Source organism: Astyanax mexicanus, chromosome 25, assembly GCF_023375975.1.
Source record: "Astyanax mexicanus isolate ESR-SI-001 chromosome 25, AstMex3_surface, whole genome shotgun sequence".
Taxonomy (NCBI): Eukaryota; Metazoa; Chordata; class Actinopteri; order Characiformes; family Acestrorhamphidae; genus Astyanax; species Astyanax mexicanus.
Genome location: NC_064432.1, coordinates 23,539,651 through 23,564,337, shown reverse-complemented (window position 1 = coordinate 23,564,337; position 24,687 = coordinate 23,539,651). Strand labels below are relative to the sequence as shown.

Genomic DNA, 24,687 nt, shown 5'->3' with positions numbered 1-24,687 from the left:
GAGAGAGAGAAAATGATAAAGTAAAAGTAAATAATCCTCAAAACTATACTCAGCTCCCTGTATCTGTTAATCTCTCTCTCTCTCTCTCTCTCTCACACACAGCGCGCGCGCTCACTCACTCACTCTGCGCGCAGCCGCGCCGATGACGTCATCATTCTCGCTCTCGCGCTCCCTGGCAAAGAGAGAGACCTGCACGGCGCGCGATGACGTCATCACGGACCGAGTTTATAAATAGATGTGCTCGGAAACAGTTGGTCAATCTATCCTACAGCAAACAAAGCTAAATGGCCAAATACATTAAAAGGAAATCCACAGGGCGCAAAGCCCTGGCCAAGGCTAAACCAATAGCCGGGCGTAAAACCCTGGCCAAGGCTAAACCAATAGCCGGGCGTAAAACCCTGGCCAAGGCTAAACCAATAGCCCAACGCCCAGCCCTCCGCCGCAAAAAGGAAGTGGGGGCGTGGGGGATTGTGGCTCGCAAACTGCGTCGCCGCAAGCCTTAGCCATTAAATAATTTACATAAATTTTTTTAATTAAATCACAACAAAAACTCCCTCAAAACATAAAATAAAAGAACAAAAAAACTCCCCACAAAAATAATCCCCCCCCCCAAAAAATACATAAAAAAAAAAGAATTCCAATGTTGGAATAACATGTAAACATAAAAATAATGGTTTCAGACCTCAAATAATGCAAAGAAAACAAGTTCATATTCATAATTTTAGATTTTTAAGTGTTTAATATTAGATTGAATAACCCTGTTGTGGTCTGCATGCGTGGGTTTGAATTCCACCCTCGTCGAATGCTTTGTTTAAAACTTTAGTTTAAATAGCGTTAGCTGGCGGGGTTAGCGCAAGGCTCCATAGCTCAGTGGACAGAGCGCTGGTCTACGAAACCAGAGGTCGCGAGTTCGATTCTCGCTGGAGCCTCGGCTAGCTGGCTCGAGGTAAACCTGCACGGCTCCATAGCTCAGTGGACAGAGCGCTGGTCTTGTTCTACAAGGTGGCCCTTTCTTCTTAAATGTAAAGAAAATCAACTAACAGATGTAAACTAATGTTTAAATCTATACCTCCTATTGAAGATCCACATGGCTATAGGTTAATTATGATTATAATTAGGGCAGAGAGCAATAATAAAAAGCATTGTGAGTGAGACCACAACGCCACTGACTGTGTACGGAACAGAGAACGGAAAATTCCAGAATGTGCTCCTGGAGAGTAAAATAATAATAAAAGCTGAGATTTTATGCTAATGTCAATAATTTTCCCTTGTTTTTTTTATCTTCTTCCCTCTTTCCCCCTTTCTTCATTTTTTTCTTTCCACCTTCAAGTTGGCCCTTTTTCCCCCTTTTTTATACAGTCCCATGGTGTAATGGTTATCACTCTGGACTCTGCGTCCAGCGATCCGAGTTCGAATCTCGGTGGGACCTAATCATGCTCCCTAGGCCACACCTATCAGGACTATACTAATGAGCGATAGTGAAGGAGAGCAGGGGCCATATATATAAATATGTATATTTAGGAAAGGGAGATCAGCTCTTTTCTACAACTTTGTTATAAAGGCATTTCCGACTGAGTTTTAAACAAAGCAAAACGAGGCAACAAAGTTTAAATAGCGTTAGCTGGCGGGTTAGGGCACGGCTCCATAGCTCAGTGGACAGAGCGCTGGTCTCCTAAACCAGAGGTCGCGAGTTCGATCCTCGCTGGAGTCGAAGTTAGCTAGCTCGAGGTAAACATGCACGGCTCCATAGCTAAGGTCTACGGAACCAGAAGTCGCGAGTTTGATCCTCGCTGTTAGACGTTAAAGTACAAATATGGGAGAGAGAAACAATTATACTGACTTTACTTACATATCTATAACAACTTTTTATGCTTTTTTTTAATATTTTATTTAAAATTTTTCCCATTTCTCCCCAATCTACCCGGCCAATTACCCAACCCACTCATGAGGACTCCCCCTATCACTAGTGATGCCCCAACACACCAGGAGGGTGAAGACAACACATGCTTCCTCTGATACATGTGAAGTCAGCCACTGCTTCTTTTCGAGCTGCTGCTGATGCAGCATTACCGAGCAGCATCACAGCGCACTTGGAGGAAAGCGCAGCGACTCGGCTCTGGTACATCAGCTCACAGACGCCCTGTGCTGCAGACATCACCATAGGAGTGAGTGAGTGTGGAGAGAGAGCGCCATCTACCCACCCAGAGGGAGCAGGGCCAATTTTGCTCCCTCTAATGCCGGCAGCTTGATGGCAAAGCTGCATGAGCAGGGGTTCGAACCTGCTCAAACTTTTTATGCTTTTAAACCTTTTTTTAATTGAAAAAAATGTAGTTGGACACAAAATTTAGGCGTCACGTCATTGACCCACATATATATAAAACATACATATATACATATACACATATTAAATACACACATATATATATATATATATATATATATATATATATATATATATATATATATATATATATATGTTTTAGCTCATTCACTAGATGGCAGTGTTTCTAGAGTTTCTAGATGAACTTCTATCTTCTGTACTGTAGATCAGATACAGCAGCTCCTGCAGATATTACAGCACTGCAGGGGGCTGTAAACCAGAGCTCCAGTTCTGAGGAACGCTGGAAGATCTAAGAGTGATTCTTTTAATCTGGTTTTTAGTGTTTATGATCACCCGGAGAGGAGAGAGCGACGGAGACTGAGCTCCGGAACAGAGTATTGTTCAGGGGTTTGGAGATGCGAGGAGGAGTGTTACCCAGTTTCTTGGCAACGGCAGCGTCTCTCTTCTCGTCCACCAGACCGAACCCGATATCTTCATCGTCCAGATCGTCCAGCACCTGGGCGGCGAGCTGCGTGAACAGAGAGAGGGTCTGCAGTCACTGCTGTAGATTTAAAAAACGACACGGATCGCAAAAGCCACCAAAAAACAAAACAAAAAAAAGTCAAGCAAGGCCTTCCTGTTGCTTCTCAGCTTCTTTAGTGGGTGCATGTGCATGTGTGAGTGAGTGTGTGGGTGTGTGGAAGAGCTGGTTTTGCACTGCAGAAAGCATGGCGCTAGATGGTACAGCCCATAATAATACTCAGGACCCCTCTTCTCTCAGGAACCACCACTCATTCCTCACATGCTATGGATGTGCATCAACATCAACAGCCTTCAGCCATAAAAGCCAAGAAACAAAGCTGCCAGTGCTGATGACGGACAGGTGCCTCAACCAATGGCAGAGCCCAAATCAGAGCCCATGTAAAAAGCATATACACAGATCAAGCATAAAATACAGACTATAGTCCTGTCTTTAATGCTTAGAACCCACTGGACCACCACAGAGTGGATTCAGTTGATCAGATACTGTAGAAGTGCTGCTGGAGTTCTTAAAGAGACTAGTAGCTCTCCAGCCCAGAGGGTTGTTGAACACAATTGCAGAACAGTTGATCTCAAAGCAGGCAAAGCCAAGAAGTGAATTAGGACGTGGCGGGGAAAAACGTATATATTGAACGGGCGAAAACTAAAGCATTTTATTTATTCTTTTCATCATAGTTTATTATAGTTCAAACTACCTCATGGGCCACAGATGTTATTGCCGACCCCTGCTCTAGTCCTTCATAAGATGCTCTTGGTGGACTTTTCAGTCCAGCAGTGACAATAAGGTGTTTAAGAACTCCAGCAGCACTTCTGCAGTATCTGATCCACTGATTCCAGCAAAACATGCACTAAACAAGGAGGTGGTCATAATGTTATGCTTGATCTGTGTATATAAAGCCAACTACCTGCATGTTGGACACTATACTTTGGTCCAATTAAACAATAGGTCTACTACTATACAGAAAAAAAAGTGAACTCATATGAAACAGATCTTCTCCACCCTGTTGAAGCCCAGCGGCGGCATATAAAGAGAGATCATTCAAAACCCAGCTTGCATCGGCCCAAAGCTCTTCATTCACCACTCAGCCAATAAAGCGGCATCAGGAATAATCACAGCTGTGATCTCAACCACTAAAATTAGTACTTTTTATTTTTTGTTTAATTTTTTACTATTTTATTTCTTATTATCTCTAATTTATTATGAAATGTTTTCAATCCCTTTAGTGCTGTAAATGCTCAGCAACACATTGTAAATGAGGGTCAACCTCAATGTTTTTCCCCGAGTGAAAATAAAGGTTGATTGATTGATATTGGCGTAACTCAACTGCAAAGATGTAAACCAAGTCATTTAAACCCAATCCAATTTCTACGCTCAGCCCTATTTTCTATTTTGCCCAATTTTTGTTAGTCTGGATGGTTAAAGGAAATATTTGGGCTTCATGACCCTGAGATTTTTTTAGAGGTACACTCAAAACCCTTGTTTAAAATTATGATATTCACTATTTTACCTATTTTACATCGTTTATCATGTACTTTTAATGTCTTATGGCCGTGTTCTTCACAACAAGCACTAAAAAAAATATTAGTTTATTTTCATAGCTAGCTAACTAAATAACTTTTAATATTCCACCTTAGAAGGTCTCATTCCACTAAAATCCTTTTTTTGTAAATAACTATATGTCTCTCTGAGTTGTATAGGATGCTGCACATGAAACTGTCCCTCAACCTCCATTGTCTGCAGTAGCTAGTAAAAGAAAAGTCGACCTGAGAGCAAATCTTTAGCTATAGCTAAGGTGGAGCTAACAGCTGTTTACAGCTCTGTTTACAGAGCTAGTTAGCGTCAGCTATCTTGTGCAAGTAACTATAGGTTTAAATCTCCGGTTGATTCTGCATTTTACAGAGACCTTAAGTAAACACTAGGGAAGCACGGTTTGACAAGGCAGCTCAACTTGTCAAAGTGGGCACTGTTCATGTCAGATTTTGTGATATAAAACTCTATATATACAGCTAAACATTTAAAAATGAATGAACGTTGGAAAGAGACCTTTAAATTGTGAAACCAAGGGCAGAGGCTGCAGCATTTAAGGTGGAATGGAAAAATAAAATAAAAGCTAATAAAATTTTATTCCCATCACAGAGAAATTAAGCAATGAACAGTAATAATGAATTGCTGAAGACATACAATAAAATACGCCCTAAAGTTAACAAGTTTAGCAGCAGCAGCTAGGTTGCTGAACTTTACAGCTCCACTGCTATAAAATAGCTATATCTGTATCTGTCTCAGGTTCTTAAAGGATTGTTCCAATTCTTTAGAGGGTGGATTTCACCCCTTACCCTTATAAAACTCATGTGGAAAGGTTACACTTGAAAACAAGGGGAAGGCTACAAAAGAGAAATAGGACCAGCTTTTGCTGGGGGTTGTACTTATAGATTGTCTTAGATGGTCTTTTCTGGTAATTTTGGCCAATGAGCATGGTCCAGCTTGGTTATACTGGATGTATAGCTCTGTAGCTCGCTTGGAAGCATGTTTGAGTGGCTTGACATTATGGATTTAGCTAATTATTATACTGTTTTGCTGATAGTTTAGACATAGTTTGTAGCACTCCAATTAAAGAGATTTTTTTTTTGATACAGAAACCAAGTCATTTTGTTTCATTTTAGGGAACTAAAATGAAACAAAATGACTTGGTTTCTGTATCAAAAAAAATATCTTTAATTGGAGTGCTACATATTTGAAATCCCCAATGAAGACAGTCTCAGCAGTTAGATGTTTGGATGGATGGATGGATGGATGGATGGTTGGATGGATGTATGTGAGGATTAGTAGCTGTAGTGTTGTGTAGACAGACAGACGTACGACCAAGGCACCAAGGCAGCAGTGGGTTTGGCTTGTTGCGCTCCCAAAGGCCCCCATAAGCCCCCCAACGCTCCGAAGATACACAAGCCACATTCAAAAAATCTACAATAGCATCGCTCTCTGTTTCCTTCCTCATTGGGCGAGTAAGTAATGTGTGGGGGGAAACAAAAATACCTCAACAACAGGTGAAAGAAGTCCAAACAAACCAATCCTAGACAGAGAGAAAGGAAGGATGCCATTCAGATTTTTTTCATAAGGCTTTAGTGAGAGGCCAAGAAATAACAGAAAGAAGGAAGTAAGGAGAAAGAAAAGAGCAGGAGGAGCAGGTCGAAGGCCTGTGGACGTACCTGGTAGGTCAGGGCGGCAGGACTGGTTAGCAACTGCAGAGAGAAGTCAGGTGACTCTTTAGAGGGGGGGCAACCAACACATCAACACACTCATGCAAACTCCATTAACTCCAATAAACCATTAAACTCCATTAACCCACTTAACTCCATTAAAAAAGCACTAGAGTACACTTGAGTTAGAACTTGAGTTGATTCTGAGTTATGGAAATCAATAAGATCATAGTAATCATAGATAGAAGTGAATTAAATAACAACCCGACTCAGTCTGCGACTAGGAGTCAGAAGCAGCAGCTACCTACAGCCAATGGGATCACAGAAAGAGAGAACCACGAGTCCAAAACACACTGTCCACTCTGCTCCCCCTTGTTGTATGAGTAAACTAATGTTAAACTCTAGACGGAGCCCATGAGTTAAAAAAAGCTAAAACTTTAAATTAAAAATAATAATGAACTACTTGTTCAGAGTATTTCTTTGTTCTGAGTAATTTTAGAAAGTAGAATAATGTATTTTACTAAAAAAAGTGCCTAAGTGTGTTCATTTTAGTCTATTTACAGAAAACAGAAAGGTTTTACATTGTAAAGCACTAGCATTACTGCTACTGTGAGCTGATCGAGCTAATCCTGGAGATACAGGTACAGCATGTTTAAAAGGCTTATAACTGGAGTTTAAAATGAAAAAAAAATATGTGTCTGCGGTACAAAAACATTTGATATAGTTATATTTTGAGAATATAAGAGCATACATTAATCTGCTGGCAGCAATTATTTAGCATGTTTCTATGACTAAAGCTATCAGTACATTGATGGCGGTGCCCAGAGCTTTATGGGACTATGAGATGTGCTTTTAATAAGCTTCTTGAGCACTTTTAATGCCTTGATTTAAATGTCAGAGCTGTCTGGATACTTTGAGCTGGATAACAGTGGAAAAAGCAATTTATCTGCAGGGGCAAAAAGCACAAAATTATTGGATCTCAGAAAGCTGTGGGAGAGTGGAGGTGGCTATTCACCAAAGGCAACTGGTTCAGGGTTTTCTTGGGCAGTTGCTAAGATAATACAGGTGGATGCTTAGGTGTTCCTAGGCAGTTGCTATGATGACTGATACTGGTGATACTGGTCAACTCTTTTGATTTGGTTTGGTCCATACAAAAGTAATGGACAGAGCTTCATCACTCTTGAGAACACAATTCCAACTATTTTTGGTCAGTTTAACATTTTCTGAACGTTAAAGTGAATATTCTTCAATCTGTGGAGTTTTCTGGATGTTCATATAAATGTTTTTTAAAATGTTCTGGTACTGTCACTGCTCCGTCCCTTGTGTCTATGTTTTCCTCTTTCAACATCTCCACAATGTTAGTGCTCATCTAGTTGGAAAAATTATGTTTGAAACAACATAATAGTTCAAATTGTTATTATGTCAGGCATTTCTGGAACAGTATTTCTGAAAACATGCTGGAACTTGTTACTAAACATAGAGTTTGGAGATGTTATGAAGTTGTTGTGTTTGATTGGATGGTTTATTTTCTGTATGAAACAGATGAGATGAGTCAGGCGTGAGTATTAGTGAACAGCATGCGTTCAGCAGGACGGAGGGAGAGAGAGAGAGAGAGAGAGAGAGAGAGAGAGAGAGAGACCGTCTGTTTCAGACACTCGTCCGTCTATAAAAGTAGACGTTTCTGAAAGAGATCTCAGCACATCAGAGCAGATTTACACAGGAAACAGAGTAATGTGTTCTTAGTGAATTGCTAAAGTGTTGCTAGGTGGTTTCTAATATATTGCTAGATGGATGCTATGGTATGGCTAGGTGGATACTAAGGCATTCCTAGGTGGTCTCTAATGTGTTCTTTGTAAGCTGCTAAAGTGTTGCTAGGTGGTTGCTAAAGTGTAGCAAGGTAGTTGCTAAGGTACTAAAACAGATGCTGCTATGGTATAAGAGATGGTTGCTAAGGTGTTGCTGGGTGATTGCTAAAGGACTGTTAAGGTGCTACATTAGTTGTACGATAATCCTTCTCAATAAGGATCATCATGTTAGTTGATATGGTTTTGCCAGGTGGTTGCTATGTGTTCGGCGAATTATTCGGAGTTTGTTGTTATGGTGGTTGCTGAGGTGTTGCTATGTTATATCTTACAGTTGGATAAATGGTTGAATATATATATATATATGTGTCGAATGGTAGAGGCAACTTTAGGCTAAAGAGTAGGGTGTTAATTTGACTGTCGCTTAGCTGATGGTTTAGTGAATGGAGATGATTCATTCCTGACCCCTCTCTGATCTTCCCATCAAAAAAGTCTCATTATATAAACTGTAAGCTGATTGGATGGTAATTTGGACATGGTGGTGAATGGGGGTGACCTCAGCGGGTCACTGTAAATGTCTGACAGTGTCAGAGAGGTCAGTCTGCTGCTGCTCTGAATGGTTTGAAGCTGAAGGAACATTTGGTCTATTGTGTTTTTTGCAGCTCTGTGCTCCTCAGAACTCTGGGTTGCCAGATTTGATAAAGCAGGGCTTTGTCACACTGATGCTGATTGCTTTAATTATGTTTCATTTGGCATCAGTCAGATTTTCACATTTTCTCTACTGCAATTAATTTGTTCTAAAGCCTACTGTCACTTACTTACACACACACACACACACACACACAAACATGCTGGTTTTACTATTCTTGTTAGGAGCATCGAAAAAAATTAGAGACTACAGCTCTAAGGTTAGCACTGCTGTTCAAATGAAAAGACTCGAGGACAAATGCAGCAAATTCTCACAGCTTTGATTTCTACCAAAATGTAGAAAAATCTAGCCTTCGCTCGACAGTAGAGGCAGGTAAATCTATTAATTATAAATTCACTGAACAAGGGTGTCACCATGTTTCCTTTCTAATGGGAAAGCTGGAAAAAGCACCTAAATAAACAAACTGTAATTCTTAAAAAAAAAAAAAACGTTTTTTGGGAGAGTAAAGCGCTTCTGTTTATTTACAGTAAGCTAAGATTTTCAGTATTTTGTCTAGGGGTGAGTTTTCAGTGTTTCAAGTTTCTCCAGCACAAGCTGGAATTCACTACAGGAAACTCTAAAGCTAACCACCTTCAGACAGCCTGTAATTGTTTTTTTAAATGAGTTTATCTTTTTCTTATTATTTTATTTAATTATTAATTCTTCTAATTTTTTTATTGCAATGTTTTTGTTCTTAGCTCATTTGATCATTTCTTATCATTTTAATTATTTTAATTTACTTTTGTTAACTTTTTATTTATTTTACATTTTATAAATTCTTTACCTTTTATGTGTCAATTTGTTTTATGGTCTTTTAGAATTTTCTATTTCACATATATTTTATTCATAAATATTAAATGTTGATTTAAAATTTGTATTTCTTTTATTTATCATTTTCTACTATTTTATTCTTTATTATTTCTCATTTCTTTTTAATATTTTCAATCCCTTTTATACTGTAAATGCTCGGTAACGTTATAAATTAGGGTCACCCTCAACATTTTCCTGAGTGTAAATAGAGGTTGATGGATTGATTGATTGACGTAGCTTGTTTTAACACGGCAAACACAGAATACAGTCCAATATACTCACCTCTGAACGGTGAAAGAGCTAGTGCTGCGATTAGCGGCTAATGCTAGTGCTGCTGCACCCAGCCTTAGTGCTGGAGAAACTTCACTGAAAACTCACCCCTATAACTTCAGCAGAGTGGCTTAACTTCTTTCTTAATACCTGACTGATAGAATTCATAAATAAGGCGCACTGTTGCTTTTTGGAAAGTCTACGGTAATTATTAGTGTAATATTCTGCAGAAGTGTGATATTCAGAGCTTTATTGGTTCTTCTCCTGCAGGTTTAGGGTTATGGCTTTGGGTCGATCCCCTGCTGGTACCGATGCTCTCCTTTAGCTCGGGTTATTGTGTGGCGCTGATATGAGATCAGTGTTCTCGCTGTGAGTTGTGAGAATGGCTGTTTGATGAATTCTGCAAATATCCAAGCTCTTCCAGGAAAGTGTCGAGAGGAAATAATTTAATGAGTTAATTAAGGCTTGATCGAACCTCGGCCAAACTCGATTTCCTCACAACTGGGAAATATGACTCCGTCTCGCACGACCAATCAGCTCGCTCGCACATCTGGCCACCAGCAGGAACAGGAACAATTAAATGTGTTATATAAAGATCTGTTCAACAGTAGCAGCAACACTGTTAGAAAACAAGCTCCTTTACTGTGTTATGCTTAAAATGCAACGTAGAAAAATGGCTGAACATGGCATGGACACCATGGTTCCATTTCCTTTTGTTCTGTAGAAATAAAGGCAAACAGACACACTACTCAATTGTTAGCCCCGTCTTTTCTCCCAAACACAGCTCACCATAAGTGTGTCGTCATTACCCTGTGCTACCTTCCTATTCATCTTCACTACAAACGTGCATCGTCTTTGCTTGGTCTCTATGTGTTATAGGCTCTAAGAGCAAGTTACCATATTCTCTGTATAATGCCAAACCTAGAGGGAGGAGGACAAATGCTGTAAATGTAGTTAGTTTTGTTAGCATTTTCCCCCAAGTTAGCATATCCACAGATAGATGGACAGTACTGCGTCTATGACTGATTTAATGAGTCACTAATAGCAGATAGAAAGAATGATAACCTGTATAACATAATTGCTTTTACTGTTGTTAATGTGCAGAGCGGCCATCTTGGATTTTGAACTAATGGTTGGTGAGGATTTCCCAACTTTCTAGGAGGAAATCCGACTTCTGGGGTGTTCTCTTATTTAAAATGTCTGATAATATACAGCTCTACTCTGTGTAACCATTAACATAGAAACCAATGGGGTGAATGTATCCCCCCAAAAAATAATACAGCAGAAAAAGCAGAAATTGTTTTAACAGAAACTTTTATTTTTAAAAGCGCGAAACCCTGCCATGAAAAGCACCCCCTCTCAGGAGCACGTTTCTAATTAAAGTAAGCTGAAGCAATTATCCCCACTTCTATCAGGAAGAGGGGGTTCTTTTCATGGCGGGGGTGCAGATTTAGGCACTACTATGGAGCTGAATTCAGCACCCCCGCCAGGAAAAGCACCCCCTCTTCCTGATAGAAGAGGGGATAATTGCTTCAGCTTACTTTAATTAGAAACATGCTCCTGAGAGGGGGTGCTTTTCATGGCGGGGGTGCAGATTTAGGCACTACTACAGTGCTAAATTCAGCACCCCCGCCAGGAAAAGCACCCCCTCTCGGGAGTGGCTGCAGGTGACATGTTCCGTTTTCCTTATTTCTTACAAGTCAACTTAGATTAGAAAAGTATTTTGGGTATTTCTATTTTCTAAATAAAGTTAAAGCCAAGAAGATGAGGGTGTGCGCTCCCGAGAGGGTGCTTTTCCTGGCGGGGGTGCTGAATTCGGGACAACAGCGGCTTTGGATGGATGGATGGATGGACGGACGGACGGACGGACGGACGGACGGACACTTTATTGATCCCCGGCAGGAAATTCTTGAAAACGCAAGGTGAGTGATGAGAGCAGTTAATTGCAACAATAACAATATACTGCAATAAAAATACAACTTCAGGATAATGTCTTGTTCTACTAACAGACTTTTATATTAACTGCTGCCAAAAATTACGTAAAAAAACGTAAAGTTACATTCTTTTAATAAAAGATCATCGTAAGAATGTCTCTTGATCTGCAAATTTAACAGTCCTTTATTTCATCATCCTGAAAGTTGTAGACCTTACTGTACGTCTCCACTACTGTATTTCTTATAACGTTTCCCAATTCATCTCAGCTATAAATAAATAACAGACATCACAGCCGCACACAAACAGCATTACGTAACACTGCAGCGCCGCTATGAAAGATTTAACGTCTGTCTAGAAATAAATACAGGAGCTCCTCCTGGGGAGAAACTCAACAGACAAAACCCATAAAAGATAAAGGATCAGAGGGTGACGGGGTGCAGACTCAGTGCATCCAACTACAGCTCACACCCAGCTGGAATACAACGTCAGTCTGACGTCAGATAGACAAAACAAAAACGAACATTGCTTTGACCTCAATTTCAATAACGCTGTACAGGCATATTATAAAATCAACTCTCTACACCTCATACCTCATGTGCAAGATGTTGGCATGAGACGTTTGAAAGACGTTATACTCTGATTACTAAACACTACGACTTAAAACTATTAAGAAACAGCAAACCCATGTTTCACATTAGGTGCACATGACCATTTTGACGTTTAGCAGATGTTGGGTTTGACCTCATGCCTGTGTGTTATTTAACCACAACAAAATGTGGGCATGAATTTGAAAGATGTTATATTCTGCAACTTAAAACTATTAGGGAACAGCAAATCTATGTCTAACAACATTACAATTTTAAATGCAATCACATTACGACTTAATGTGCCATTATGATGTTAAGCAGATGTTGGGTTTTAAACTCAACGCTTCTTACCTCGTGTTATTTAACATCAATAAGATGTTGGCATAAGCAGTGTATAAGCAGCCATGATGCGTACGCGAACGCGTATTATCAGCAAGTATATCTCTAACTTTAAAGTGTGTAGCGTAAGTGTTCAGAAGGTGCAGGTCATGACCCTAAACGCTCCTCTCTGAATATTTCATACCACACTTTGCTCCCCTGCATTTCTCTGACATTTTCAGACATGAATAAGAGATATTAATACAGCCATCTGTGACACTTACAACACAGCATGTGTTAATCATCACACACACACACACACACACACACACACACACAAACACACACACACACACACATCTGTGCGTTTTTACGATCATACTTTCTCAGTGAAGATCTAGAGAACCTGGTATCGTATAAAACTCAGCTCCTGAATCTGCAGAGCTTCACTGAGTGGCCTGCTCGTATTACAGACTGAGGGACGGCCTTGATTATGTAACACACACACACACACACACACACACACCCCACAGTTAAGCCTCTCAGTGAAGATGCATCAGTGAAGATGTAGGTGACAGTCACATTTAATCCCATCAGACTGGGTTGGTTTTCTACCTATAGAGCAGAACAGTGGAGAAACTGCTCGTATCAGTCTAAAGAAAGCTGTTAAATTCGCTAATAAAATGATTTAATCGAATTAAACAAATAGCAATTAGCGTAGAAACGCTATTGAACAGTAGATAATTCAGCCAATATTTTTTTTTATCTCAGGGGACATCTGAGATAAAAAAAATATTGGCTGAATTATCTACTGTTTTTCACTGAACTCTTTTTGTGGTGCTCCGGTAATTTTAGTCCCGTCCGGATGCAAATCTCAGAGTTTCGTCTCCTCGCGTTTAATAAAATTGCTATTTGTCCACTGCTACACACCGTAATTACACTTTGGGCGCACGTTTCCACGGAGATCCACGTTAAAAACACAACAGCGAGTGGAAATGAAGGAGCTACTGAACGTGATGTCATGTGACAGAGAAATCCAAAAAAACTCTGTTTTTTCGATTTAATATACTGTATATACAGGGGTTGGACAACGAAACTGAAACACCTGTCATTTTAGTGTGGGAGGTTTAATGGCTAAATTGGAGCAGCCTTGTGACCAATCTTCATTAACTGCACATTGCACCAGTAAGAGCAGAGTGTGAAGGTTCATTTAGCAGGGTAAGAGCACAGTTCTGCTCTAAATATTGCAATGCACACAACATTATGGGAGACATACCAGAGTTCAAAAGAGGACAAATTGTTGGTGCATGTCTTGCTGGAGCATCTGTGACCAAGACAGCAAGTCTTTGTGATGTATCAAGAGCCACGGTATCCAGGGTAATGTCAGCATACCACCAAGAAGGACCAACCACATCGCAATATATCGTCCTGAAATTTTTGTTAGCGTGACAGGCCTAGAGCTGTCAGTCACTTAAAGAGTTACTTAAAGAGTAAAAAAGTTGATACTTCAACTTTAACAGAACTTTAAGTATTTTAAACCCTAGTATCTATACTTCTACCTACAGAGTAATGAACAGAGATAATTTATACTCCTATAATAAGCAATTCCCAGCAGGTGGCAGAACCAGACAGACCACTGGGCTTCTAAAAGATCAGTAAACATGATGATGATGATCAGTGAGCAGCTCTTCTGCTCCAGACCTGCTGAAGTACAGCTGCAGGACTTCTCTGAGGACCAGGCCGGACACAGCGGCTGAATGTCAGGGGCTGGAGAGAAGGTGGTAATGGAGGCTAAAATTAGCCGCTAACAGGCAGCCACCAGGCCATAGCCAGCGGGAGCTATTCTGGCAGGAGGGAGTATTTTGGCAGCTCTTGAAATTTGCTGACATGTACAGCAGGCCAGGCTGCCCTGTCTCCTCAGGCAGTGCTGTGGAATTGTGGGAAAGAGCTCCATTCATCACACTGAGGAGTTGACACATGGGTATCTGGTGGCTGTAGATCTTTCTCAGTATGTCAAATTCTGCTTCATACAAAACCAAATGGGCATTTTTCCTAAGTTTGACCTCCAATTATTTCAAAACACTACAGTTATATCACTTAAAACACCAAACTGAACTGCTTAAATTTTTGCACCAGAAGAAAAGGCATAAAGTTATCCAAAAGCAGTGTGCAAGACTGGTAGAGAACATGCCAAGATGCATAAAAAATTAATCAAAACCAGAGTTTTTCCACCAAATATTGATATTGAAAACTTGAATAAATGAATATGAACTTGTTTTCTTTGCATTATTTGAGGTCTGAAAGCTCTGCAGCTTTACGTAAATTATGTTTATTGAGCTGTAAAACTTAAAAAGTGAGCACAGCTTTCACCCCCAGCTTGTAATACATGGTTTAGAAGTGGAATCCTTTAAACTTTCTCCTGCAAATGTGTTATTTTGGTGTTGCTTATACCCATTAACATCCTTTACAATTTCCTTTTTTTCTTTTAAATAGTCATTATTATGATTACTATTATGATGAATTTTCCCGGGCAGTGCGTGATCCACGTCGGCGAGGTGCTGGCACTGGGTACACTTTTTAACCTCATTTAGTTCAATTTTTGCATTTTAATCTATATCAGAAATCAAATTCTGGAGTTCTGAATTCTAAAGAAAGGAGGACAATGATATACTATAAAGTATACAGAGAAACAGATACAGAACTACAGTCTATAATAAGTATACAGTATGTAAATGGATGATAAAATGGGTGCAGAAATATGGAAAAGTTGTGGTTATAGTAGTCTGGACTGACTAGACTGTGTAGTATTAGTGTGTAGTATACGATTGGGACGCAGCCGATCTAAATATATGTTCTATATAAACACAGTTCTGAGCTCTGTCCAGCAGTCTCTTAAAAAAATCTTCAGCCTGGTCATGTTCTCAGGTGACTTTCAGCAGATGACATCATCAGGTTCAGGAGAGTTTAATGGTGTAATGTATTAAATTGCTCAGGCCTACATCTATTATACATCTATCTGATGTATTACTCAGGGAAGTTCCATAATTGCCCGTTAGAGATCTTATGAATTATTTATTATTATCAAGGATCTGTCCTCCTGAGGAATGATACGGCTAAGAGATACGGGGAGGCTTAATATCTCCTGAATGCTTCAGGCCTCTTTTATGGGAACTGAGATCAAGACTGGGTCAGGATTATTAAATTAGTATATGAACAGTACAGGACATGTCTGTACTCTACATGCAGTGGACAGATTGGACTATACTGGTGCATCTCAGGAAATTTGAATATCATTGAAAAGCTAGCTACTTTGTTTCAGTAATTCAGTTTAAAATGTGAAACTCATATTACATAGATGTATGTGTGTTATTTTAAGCTTTTATTTCTTTTATTGTTGATGATTATGACTTAGAACCAATTAAAAAACCCAAAAATCAGTGTCTCAAAAAAAATAGAATATTATATAAGATCAATTGGTACTTTTGGCAGTGTGGGCAGTGTGCCAAGTCCTGCTGGAAAATAAAATCTGCATCTCCATAAAAGTTGTCAGTAGATGACATGTCTCTCCAAACCATCACTGATTGGTGGAAACTTCACACTAGACCTCGAGCAGTTTGCACTGTGTGTTTCTCCACTCTTCCTCCAGACTCTGCTCCCTTGATTTACAAATGAAATGTAAAATTTACTGATGATCAGTGATGGTTTGGAGAGACATGTCATCTGCTGGTGTTGATCCACTGTGTTTTATTATCAAGTCTAAAGTCAGTGCAGTTTTGTTTTCCCACAAAATCGTACAGCACTTCATGCTTCCCTCTGCTGCTGACAACTTTTATGGAGATGAGGATTTCATCTTCCAGCAGGACTTGGCACACTGCCCATACTGCATACTAAAAGTACCAATTGATCTTTTTATATAATAATCTAATTTTCTCAAATTCTGATTTTCTGATTTTCTGAAGTTGTGAGGTGCTTGTGAGTGCTGGCCAAGGTGCTCATGGCAAGGCAGCTAGATTTATCGGAGTAAAATCAAATATTGATTGGATTATTTCACTTTGTGCCAAAAAAACATACTAATGATTAATTGAGAGAGTTAGTTCAAAATAAAAGTAGTTGGACACAATACTAGTTTATTTTCCGTTGCAAGTGGTATCTGTCAGTGCTCCAAAACAGGCTAAAGTACAGTTTTCAAACCCGGTGGAGGTCATTTTTAATTTCACATAGGGTTGGGACAAAATATTGTTATTGCAATATATTGTATCGCTTTTCTTTGTGATACATTATTGTTACATGGTGTCAAATATAGATTAAGATCGATTATATAAAATAAGTATAAATATAGATTATAGCTAAGACCCCAACATTTCATGGTATTAATTAAGACCTCTGTGTATCCAGATTAAATGATATTACGCAAATATATTCTGTTTCTTGTGGAAATGTCAAAGAAAATAAAAATAGCGTAACTTTTTCTTGAAATGATATATTGTGCAGCTCTAATGGAGAACATACAACGCACTAAAAGGTTATGAACTGATATTTATTATTTTTTAGTTTATTATAGTGTTATTTCCACATACGCATTCACAACAACTTTTATATGTTGTTGTATTACAGATCCGTCTCACAGACAAGCGGCACCACTTATGTCATATAAATAACATATATTGTTCCTTTCAGTTACAGCTGCTGTTCTTCACTCTATATGGGTAAAAATATTTTTATACAGATTTATAAAGATACTTTAACATCCGTACGTCAATACTGAAACCTGTATTCATGCTGTAGAACCTTTTTTAAGGGAATTCTCGTATTGAAGGCTGGGAAACTGAAGGCCACAGAGCTGAAGGCCAAACACTGAGAGTTTCAGTGCAGTAAACACATTCTCAGGAAAGGACATTCTCTTTCTAAAGGTCCACAGCTTTCATTCTGATCAAATTAATCTGTCCTTCACACCAGACTCCCAGAAGCAGAAGAATAAAGCCCTGAATTACAGAATCGATGGCCTTCACCGCCTTCAGACTGGCGGAATAGCCAGAATTCATTTTAAAAGATTTGTCAGAACTAGTTTTCGTGACTGAGTTGGGTAAAAGGGGGGACTAGTTGCGGGTTTGGGGGTCTAAACATTGCTCTGGTCACGTCACAAGTATTGCAGCCCTGTTAAAACATCCTTCAGAAGTTACGTTTGGGTAGTGCACCTCCTGGTGAGAGATTGTTGATCATATGCCCTGTGCAAAGCGTGTCACTGCGATGCTCACTGCTATCTTACACCCCACCTACAGTCTATTTTCACTCCTTCTACACTCTAAGAAATATAAGTACAGATTTGTACTTAAAAGAGTATAAAGCTTGTCGCTGGGGCTGTACCTTATATTAAGGTTCAAAAAAGTACCTTTCAGTGAAAGTACTTTTTTGTACCCATGGTTTTTGTGCCAGTATAGATTATAAAGATTATAAACATTGTCATCAACTAAAAATGGCTCAAAAACTTGATGATACAAAATTGTCTGGCTTTCAAATAAAAAATGTGCAATTTAAATATATACTGTTCATCAGTACAGTGATGCAGAATACTGAATGTACCTTTTGGCTGCAGGTTAAATGGTACAAATCTGTACTTATTGCTGTTAGAAATGACTTTGTACTTCAGAGGGAACAAATCTGACCCTGTAAAGACCAATATTGTACCTTTGAGGGTACAATTATAAAGAATGTACCTTCGAGTACAAAAAAGTACTCATATCGTACCTCTGTTTTTTAGAGTGTAAATATAGATCTACACTGATGAGCTTGGTGGTCTGAAAATAAGGTGTTATTAATACGCCAGAAATTTACCTGATATCTTGACAACGGAAAACACAGGTGCTCCACTGACTAATTAGAACCCAGACAACAGTCACCTGGGTTCTGCTGTCTGATTCTACTTTATGATGGATTCTATTGTGTGATGGGTTCTACTGTGTGATAAGTTCTGCTGTATGATGGGTTCTGCTGAGTGATGGGTTCTGCTGAGTGATGGGTTCTGCTGTGCGACAGCCGCTAATAAAGAAGCTGCCAGAGAGCGGGGTAATAATACAGCCGTTTCACAGGAAGGACATTAGCACTAGAGCTTCAGCACGACTTCACAATGACGTTACGGTTACCATGACAAGACTGAGATAGCTTAGGGGATTTGCTCAGAGGTACTTTCAGACACTCTGATGAGGACTTAGACAATAAAGACTCTCAGCCCTGCTGGAGAACAGGCTTAGAGATCAGGGAGCGCAGAGGTTCATCTCCAAATGCTGCTACTTCATTCCTCAGGCTGCGGTTTTATCTCGACGGGAGTGAAACAATGGTTCAAGGTTTTATTTCAGCACATGCTGAGGGAAAAATGTCCATTGTTTTTATGAAAACTGAAGAATAATGGAGATTTGAGCAGTTCTACACTCTGCAAAAGCGTACATACAGTGCAGTATATAAATAATATATAATTCCTTGTTACCTTTCCCTAGGTGTTCCCTGTTTCCTTTCCCACCTTGTGTGTTTATTTATAGCCCTGCGTTTCCTGTTTCCTTTGTCGGTTCTTTTACGTCTTAACATCTGTTTCGTTGATGGTTTTCTTAGTTCCTTGTCTCTGTGTATTTATTGGTTCTATGTTTTGTTTGTCTCGTTTTATTTCTGTTTAGTTATTGGTTTTGTCTTTTGTAATAAATTACTTGCATTTGCGTCTGCCTCCACTGCTGCAAAACCTGACAGACCTACACATAAAATATCAGTATTAATATCAGCATTGGAAAATAAAAAGCTACTACAGTGACACAGTGGCAGCTCCAACTGTACAGCAGTTCAGGAACACGGCAGGGTGATCAGGGAATAGTACGGTACGGTACATTCACAGATTTTAGTCCTGCCAGAGCCGTACCAGATCTGATCTCTCTTCAGAACAGCGCGAGAGTCCGATTATGAGATTCAATTACATTCGCTGTCATCTGTTACTAATCTGGGTTAGCCGCTAATGCTAGCTAATATTGCAAATATAAGCAAGCGCTTTACTCACCCAAATAAACAGTTTTCAGGAGAGAATTCTGCGTAGATTATTATTTAGCGCACGTTTGATATCTATTTTTTATTACAGTTTTGTTTACTTAGCTTAGCTTTACTTAACTTAGTTAGCTGCTGAATTACAGTGTCTCTCAACATGCGTCTTATAATCAGGTGTATAAAATGCCTTGTATATCAAAATAGACCAGAAAATAGACATCTAAATGCGATATTTTTATGTCTGCATACTTGTGACCATGTAATGTGTTCATAAATAATAGAATCTGAATAGAAATCGCTTTAATATTCCATCCTAAATCTCACAGCACTTAAATAGTTTTGGCACAGCTGTCCGAGGCTATAAAGCTATTAGGCGTTTCTGAAGCTGCTTTCAGGCTCTGTAAAGTCAATATCAGATTTGAAGCTTCCTGAAGAGTGAAGAGCACAGGAGTGCTCTTAGCATTAGCACTACGCAACACCCTCCTAACTCAGAGTCCAATCGATACGTTATTAAAAACACACAAGATTAGGATTTATAACTTTATAACCCTGGCCAGGTTTGGGAAACAAGGGGTCGGGCTCTATTTTTTACTGCTATTTTTATTTTATACAAAGTTATGGCGTGATAATCACAATATATTAAAGTAACAAATCATAAAATATTGCACTGACTTTAAATCATCCTCATGAAATGGAAAACAATAAAAAATATTAACATCAATCACTGGAAAAATCTATTAACAGACTCTTTATAAAAACACTCTCAGAACCCACCAAAAACACAGATTCAGACCCAATTTGGGCAATTTTTTTTTACCCCACTCAGTAAATACATTGAGGGTAACCCTCATTTTCAATGTTGCCAAACTTACAAAAATTAAAGTTTAAATTATAAAAACAAGCAAAAAATGTAAGATTTAATTAAGAAAAAATAAAATAGTTATTATAAAATAGTAAAGTGAAATTATATGCAAACAGGCTAAAATGTAGAGCAATAAAACAAAGAGATAAATACGTAGAATAATAAAATATAAACACAGTTAAAGAAATAAAGGACTAAAATGATCACCACAATTATAAAAAAGTAAATAATGGAACTAAATAAATACTAAATAAATAATAATAAGAAGAAGAAGAAGAGGGAAAAAAAAATAAAATTATATAAATAAATAAATATATATCTATTAATATTATAAACAAATTAATTAACAAATAATGTTAAAATCATGCAGCTCTGGAACTGCACGGTGAGCACTGTGCACACGCCAGCTCCTCAGCTTGTCCACGCACAGCCTTATAGCTGTTTTATGTGTTTTGTAATGAGGCTATATTCTTATAATAAAAAACTGTTTTATATTCTTAAACATTGTTAATTATATTAGAGTAGATGAAATTTATTGTTAATTATGTTATTGTTCTTGGTCCATTTCGGTTCAATTTTTGTGCAGTGCGTAGTCATATTGTTGTTTAATGTGTTTTGCACTAAGGCTATATGTTTAAAATAAAAAATAATTGTTTGTTTAGAAAGTGTTTTCTATTCTTAAACATTGAGAATTATATTAGAGTAGACGAGGAGACCGGTTCTTATTAAACAATTTTCTCTTAAAAATAACAGGTCTATGCTTCTTCAATGTAAACAGCCTAAAAAAGTTTTTAAAAAGCTCAGTTTTAACACTTTGCTTGTTTAAATCAGGCTGTGTGTTTGTGTACAGCAGTTCAGGTCTGTGTGCTGAGGTGGTATAGCGGCCGCTCGGCGCTGTGTGTAAGAGGACACTTCTGCTGTGGACATCAACCTGGAAACATCAACAACCAGCGAGCCCATCAGCGCTCACCTGCTCTCACCCTACAGATCCATTACTGTAGAGTCTGAACCACATGACGTCTCAGAACCTCCACCCTGCAGTTCTACTCTACAGTATAAATACATTTACTTAATGCACTTACTAACCTTTAACAAGTCATTACTGCAGCTCAATTACATTACTATACTGCAGCAACGGACCCCTTTACATAATTTACAAAGCACTGTTATTTATGTAACATACATTATCATTATTTGGACAATTAATCCACTATGAATCAATAATTATATTATGAATAGAGTCTTATAATTAATTGTTATCCATTGAACATATTATACCATGGGCTGCAATACTAAAGCTAATTTTCTATTCCACCTTAAACTAGTGCGCACGTTTCTTTGAGCCTGTAGTAGATGTGAGGCGCTTTGAGAGATTTATACTTATTTATATTTCGGATTATGTTGTGCAGAGATTGCTAAAAGTCCACATAAAACTACACCTAGATACTAATATGAACGCACCCTTGTTGAACTCTTGTTCAGTAGCACTACATGTTGTTGATGTCAGTTACCAGGAACAATAAATTATTACAAATCTAGACTGATATGGCAAATATTGGTCATATTTTTTAAGCTACACATACAGATGCAGTAGTTATCGATGTGTTACACTTATGCAACATTAAAGATGTCTCTGCATGGAGTTGAAGTGTTAATTGCACATCCAATTGCATCCCACACATTTTCACTATGCCGATTGCATAGTAAATGTGTTTTTAAAGCAAAGATGTGAAAAGTATTTCCATTCATTACTCTGTAGGTAGATGTATAGACTCTAGAATTTAAAACACTTCTGTAGAAGTTAAAGCATCAACTCGGGACGTGTGCAGGTGTGATGGATCACAGTATAAACCAATAGGGAGTCGGAATGGTATATGTTTATACTTCTCTACATCCAGTCACAATCAGATTCACTTTATCTGCTGGGGAGATTTATAAGCCGGAATGAAAATGAAGTAAAATGAAATAATGAGTAACGAGACTGTTTTTAAGATGTAAGGAGTAGAAAGTTCAGACAATTGTGTGTAAAGTATAGATAACCAACATTTCAGCCTAAGTAAGATGAAGTATTTGTGCTTTAAAAGGTAGAGCAACTCATTAAGGAAATGTTGGTCTGAAAAGACCAAACAAGACAAACAATTTAAGCAGAATGTCATTTTACATGTTACAAACGTAAAATGCTCAATAAAATTTGAGTTAAACACATGCTTTTATTGTAATATCTAAATCCTCCACCTAAATCCTAATTTAAAATGTACAGGTGGATGCAATTCCAAACACTAGTGGTGCTAATGAGATAAATGGGAATATCGAGCGTAAAAAAAGTAAAAAAGCTTTAAAAATGTATGGATAATAAAATGCTGGATTTTGTATATGTATAGTAAAATGCATAAAATTGTTAAGGAATTGATTTTGTGCCAAACATTTTACACAAAAATATAAAAACTGCAATCAGAATTAAAATAGCTAAAAAATTAAGCAGAAGCAAATGAGACATTCCAAAAGCAAAAGACCTCAACAGTGAATCCACAGGAAATCAACAAAAAACGCAAAAATTAAAGCAAAGTCTGGCAAAATCCAAACCCAAATAACCTTATTAATCTTTTGCAGTTATTTTAAAGTAACCAAGTTATTGAAAAATCAATATTTTTGAATTTGCAACATACACTTTTTTGATTCTCACAATTTTTATTGCATACTTTATTTTTTGTGTGTAAAAAATTGGCACAAAATAAACTGCATAGATTTTACTGCGTACGATTTTAAAACTACATTTTAGTGTTTGAATATGGTGTGACTGGTGAAATAATATTTTGCCTCCTTGATGTTCCTCCACTGAAACGAGCACTTCACTTCACTTATCAACTTCACGCATCACCGCCATTACTAGTAACCCTTGACCCAACTGGCACTCTGCCTGGCAGACCTCATCAAAGACAAGCTTCTTGTGAAAGTGAATGTGTGGTATGCACTATCGGAGCTCTCACCATTTCACTATTGACCATGTACAAAAATTCAAGATGGCCACCTCAAATTCAAATCAAACAGGAATCTCAACCAGTTCTTTCTTCTACACAACTCATAATGACTTCAACAAGCATTCACTATACGTCTCCACCACAATCATCATCATCATCATCCTCCTCATCATAATCATACCACCCCTCCACCCTTTAAATGCCATCATGTCTGGCCAATGAAATCAATGAACACACACCTCCAAGGCAAGCTCTTCCACTTCAAACTGCTGCCTGGCCATGAGGTTCTGCCCGACGGCCTTGTGGAAGTAGATCACCATGACGTCATACTTTTTCATGATGGTCTTGTAGTTCTTGTTGGTCATCACGTGGACCCGGTCCTTGCCGTCGTACTCTGGGACCTCCAGGCCCCGATCCCCCCAGGATAAAATTCCACAGGCCAGAAGAAGCCCTGCAAGCCCCCAGCCCCACTTCATCTTCCCCGCTGGTTGAAAGATCTAAAGTATGTCCTATTTTCTTGGGTTGTTTCTTGGATTTCTTCAGCTTTTACTTTGTTCCTAACGGCCTGTTGGGTTACGTTAACAGTTAGGAACAAGGTCCAGTCCGTCCGCCTGCCCCCCAGAGAAGAGCAGGACCAGCAGATCACGCCTCCTTTTAAAACGGGCATGTAGGGTCCAGCACTTGCTTGGGGCTTGCAGGGGTGGGAACCTCTAGGATGCCACCCTGTTGGACTAAAGCGATTGAACCGACCAGTGGTTGAACAGCTTGAGGTCTTAAAGGGGGCGGGCTTTGTCAGAGCACCTGTTGGAAGTGGTGGAAAAGTAGTAAGAGGGATATGGATACCCTCCCTCAGAAAGAGAGAGCGACAGCGCGAGAGAGATGTGTGAGAGAGAGGGAGGTGATGGGATTCCATTGCCATATTAAGTTCTGGAGAGGGGTTTGACCCTCACTAAAAATAAAGGCTCATCCGGACGCAGAAAGCAGGGCAGCTCGGGTCGCTGCCGCTCGCTCTCTGACTCTGCTACAGTAGAGTGTCACATTTGCCTCGGGTTCTATTGGCCCAGGCCAAGAAAGTGGCATCACAGAGCCTCTGATAGTCTACTGGTAGAAGCCAGCACTGTTAGAGTCATAGGCAAAATCCAAGATGGCCGCCTCAACCTTTGAAATCTCAAGCAGCTCTTGCCATTCCAGTCCAACCCACAACTTCAACATTCAACGTCCTCCTCATCTACTCACAAGCTTACTGTGCTTCAGTAAAGTTCCTTCAGTAAAGCTCTAGTTCCTTTACCCAGGATAAGAAAGTGAGTAGGGTTCTCTAAAGCATTGGTTCTCAACTGGTCTCAGCGATTTTAAAATGTGTTT

General features: G+C 38.9%; 1 protein-coding gene and 2 non-coding genes across 4 annotated transcripts in view; 2 read left to right on the top strand and 1 right to left on the bottom strand.

Moving 5' to 3' along the window:
• casq1b (calsequestrin 1b) overlaps positions 1–24,010 on the bottom strand; it is a 33,358-nt gene extending 9,348 nt beyond the window's left edge. The window contains exons 1-3 of one of the 2 annotated variants that reach the window (XM_049472431.1): positions 23,565–24,010; positions 6,065–6,097; positions 2,756–2,849 (exon numbers count right to left, since the gene is read on the bottom strand). In XM_049472431.1, the coding sequence (XP_049328388.1) occupies positions 2,756–2,849; positions 6,065–6,097; positions 23,565–23,801 (364 nt within the window). In that variant the 5' untranslated portion in view covers positions 23,802–24,010. The remainder of the gene's footprint in view (positions 1–2,755; positions 2,850–6,064; positions 6,098–23,564) is intronic. The other variant, XM_049472432.1, reaches the window with a different exon arrangement.
• trnar-acg (transfer RNA arginine (anticodon ACG)) lies at positions 857–929 on the top strand. Its single transcript has one exon. It is a non-coding gene; the product is annotated as a tRNA-Arg (tRNA).
• On the top strand, positions 1,639–1,711 carry trnar-ccu (transfer RNA arginine (anticodon CCU)). Its single transcript has one exon. It is a non-coding gene; the product is annotated as a tRNA-Arg (tRNA).
• Positions 24,011–24,687: the final 677 nt, after the last annotated feature.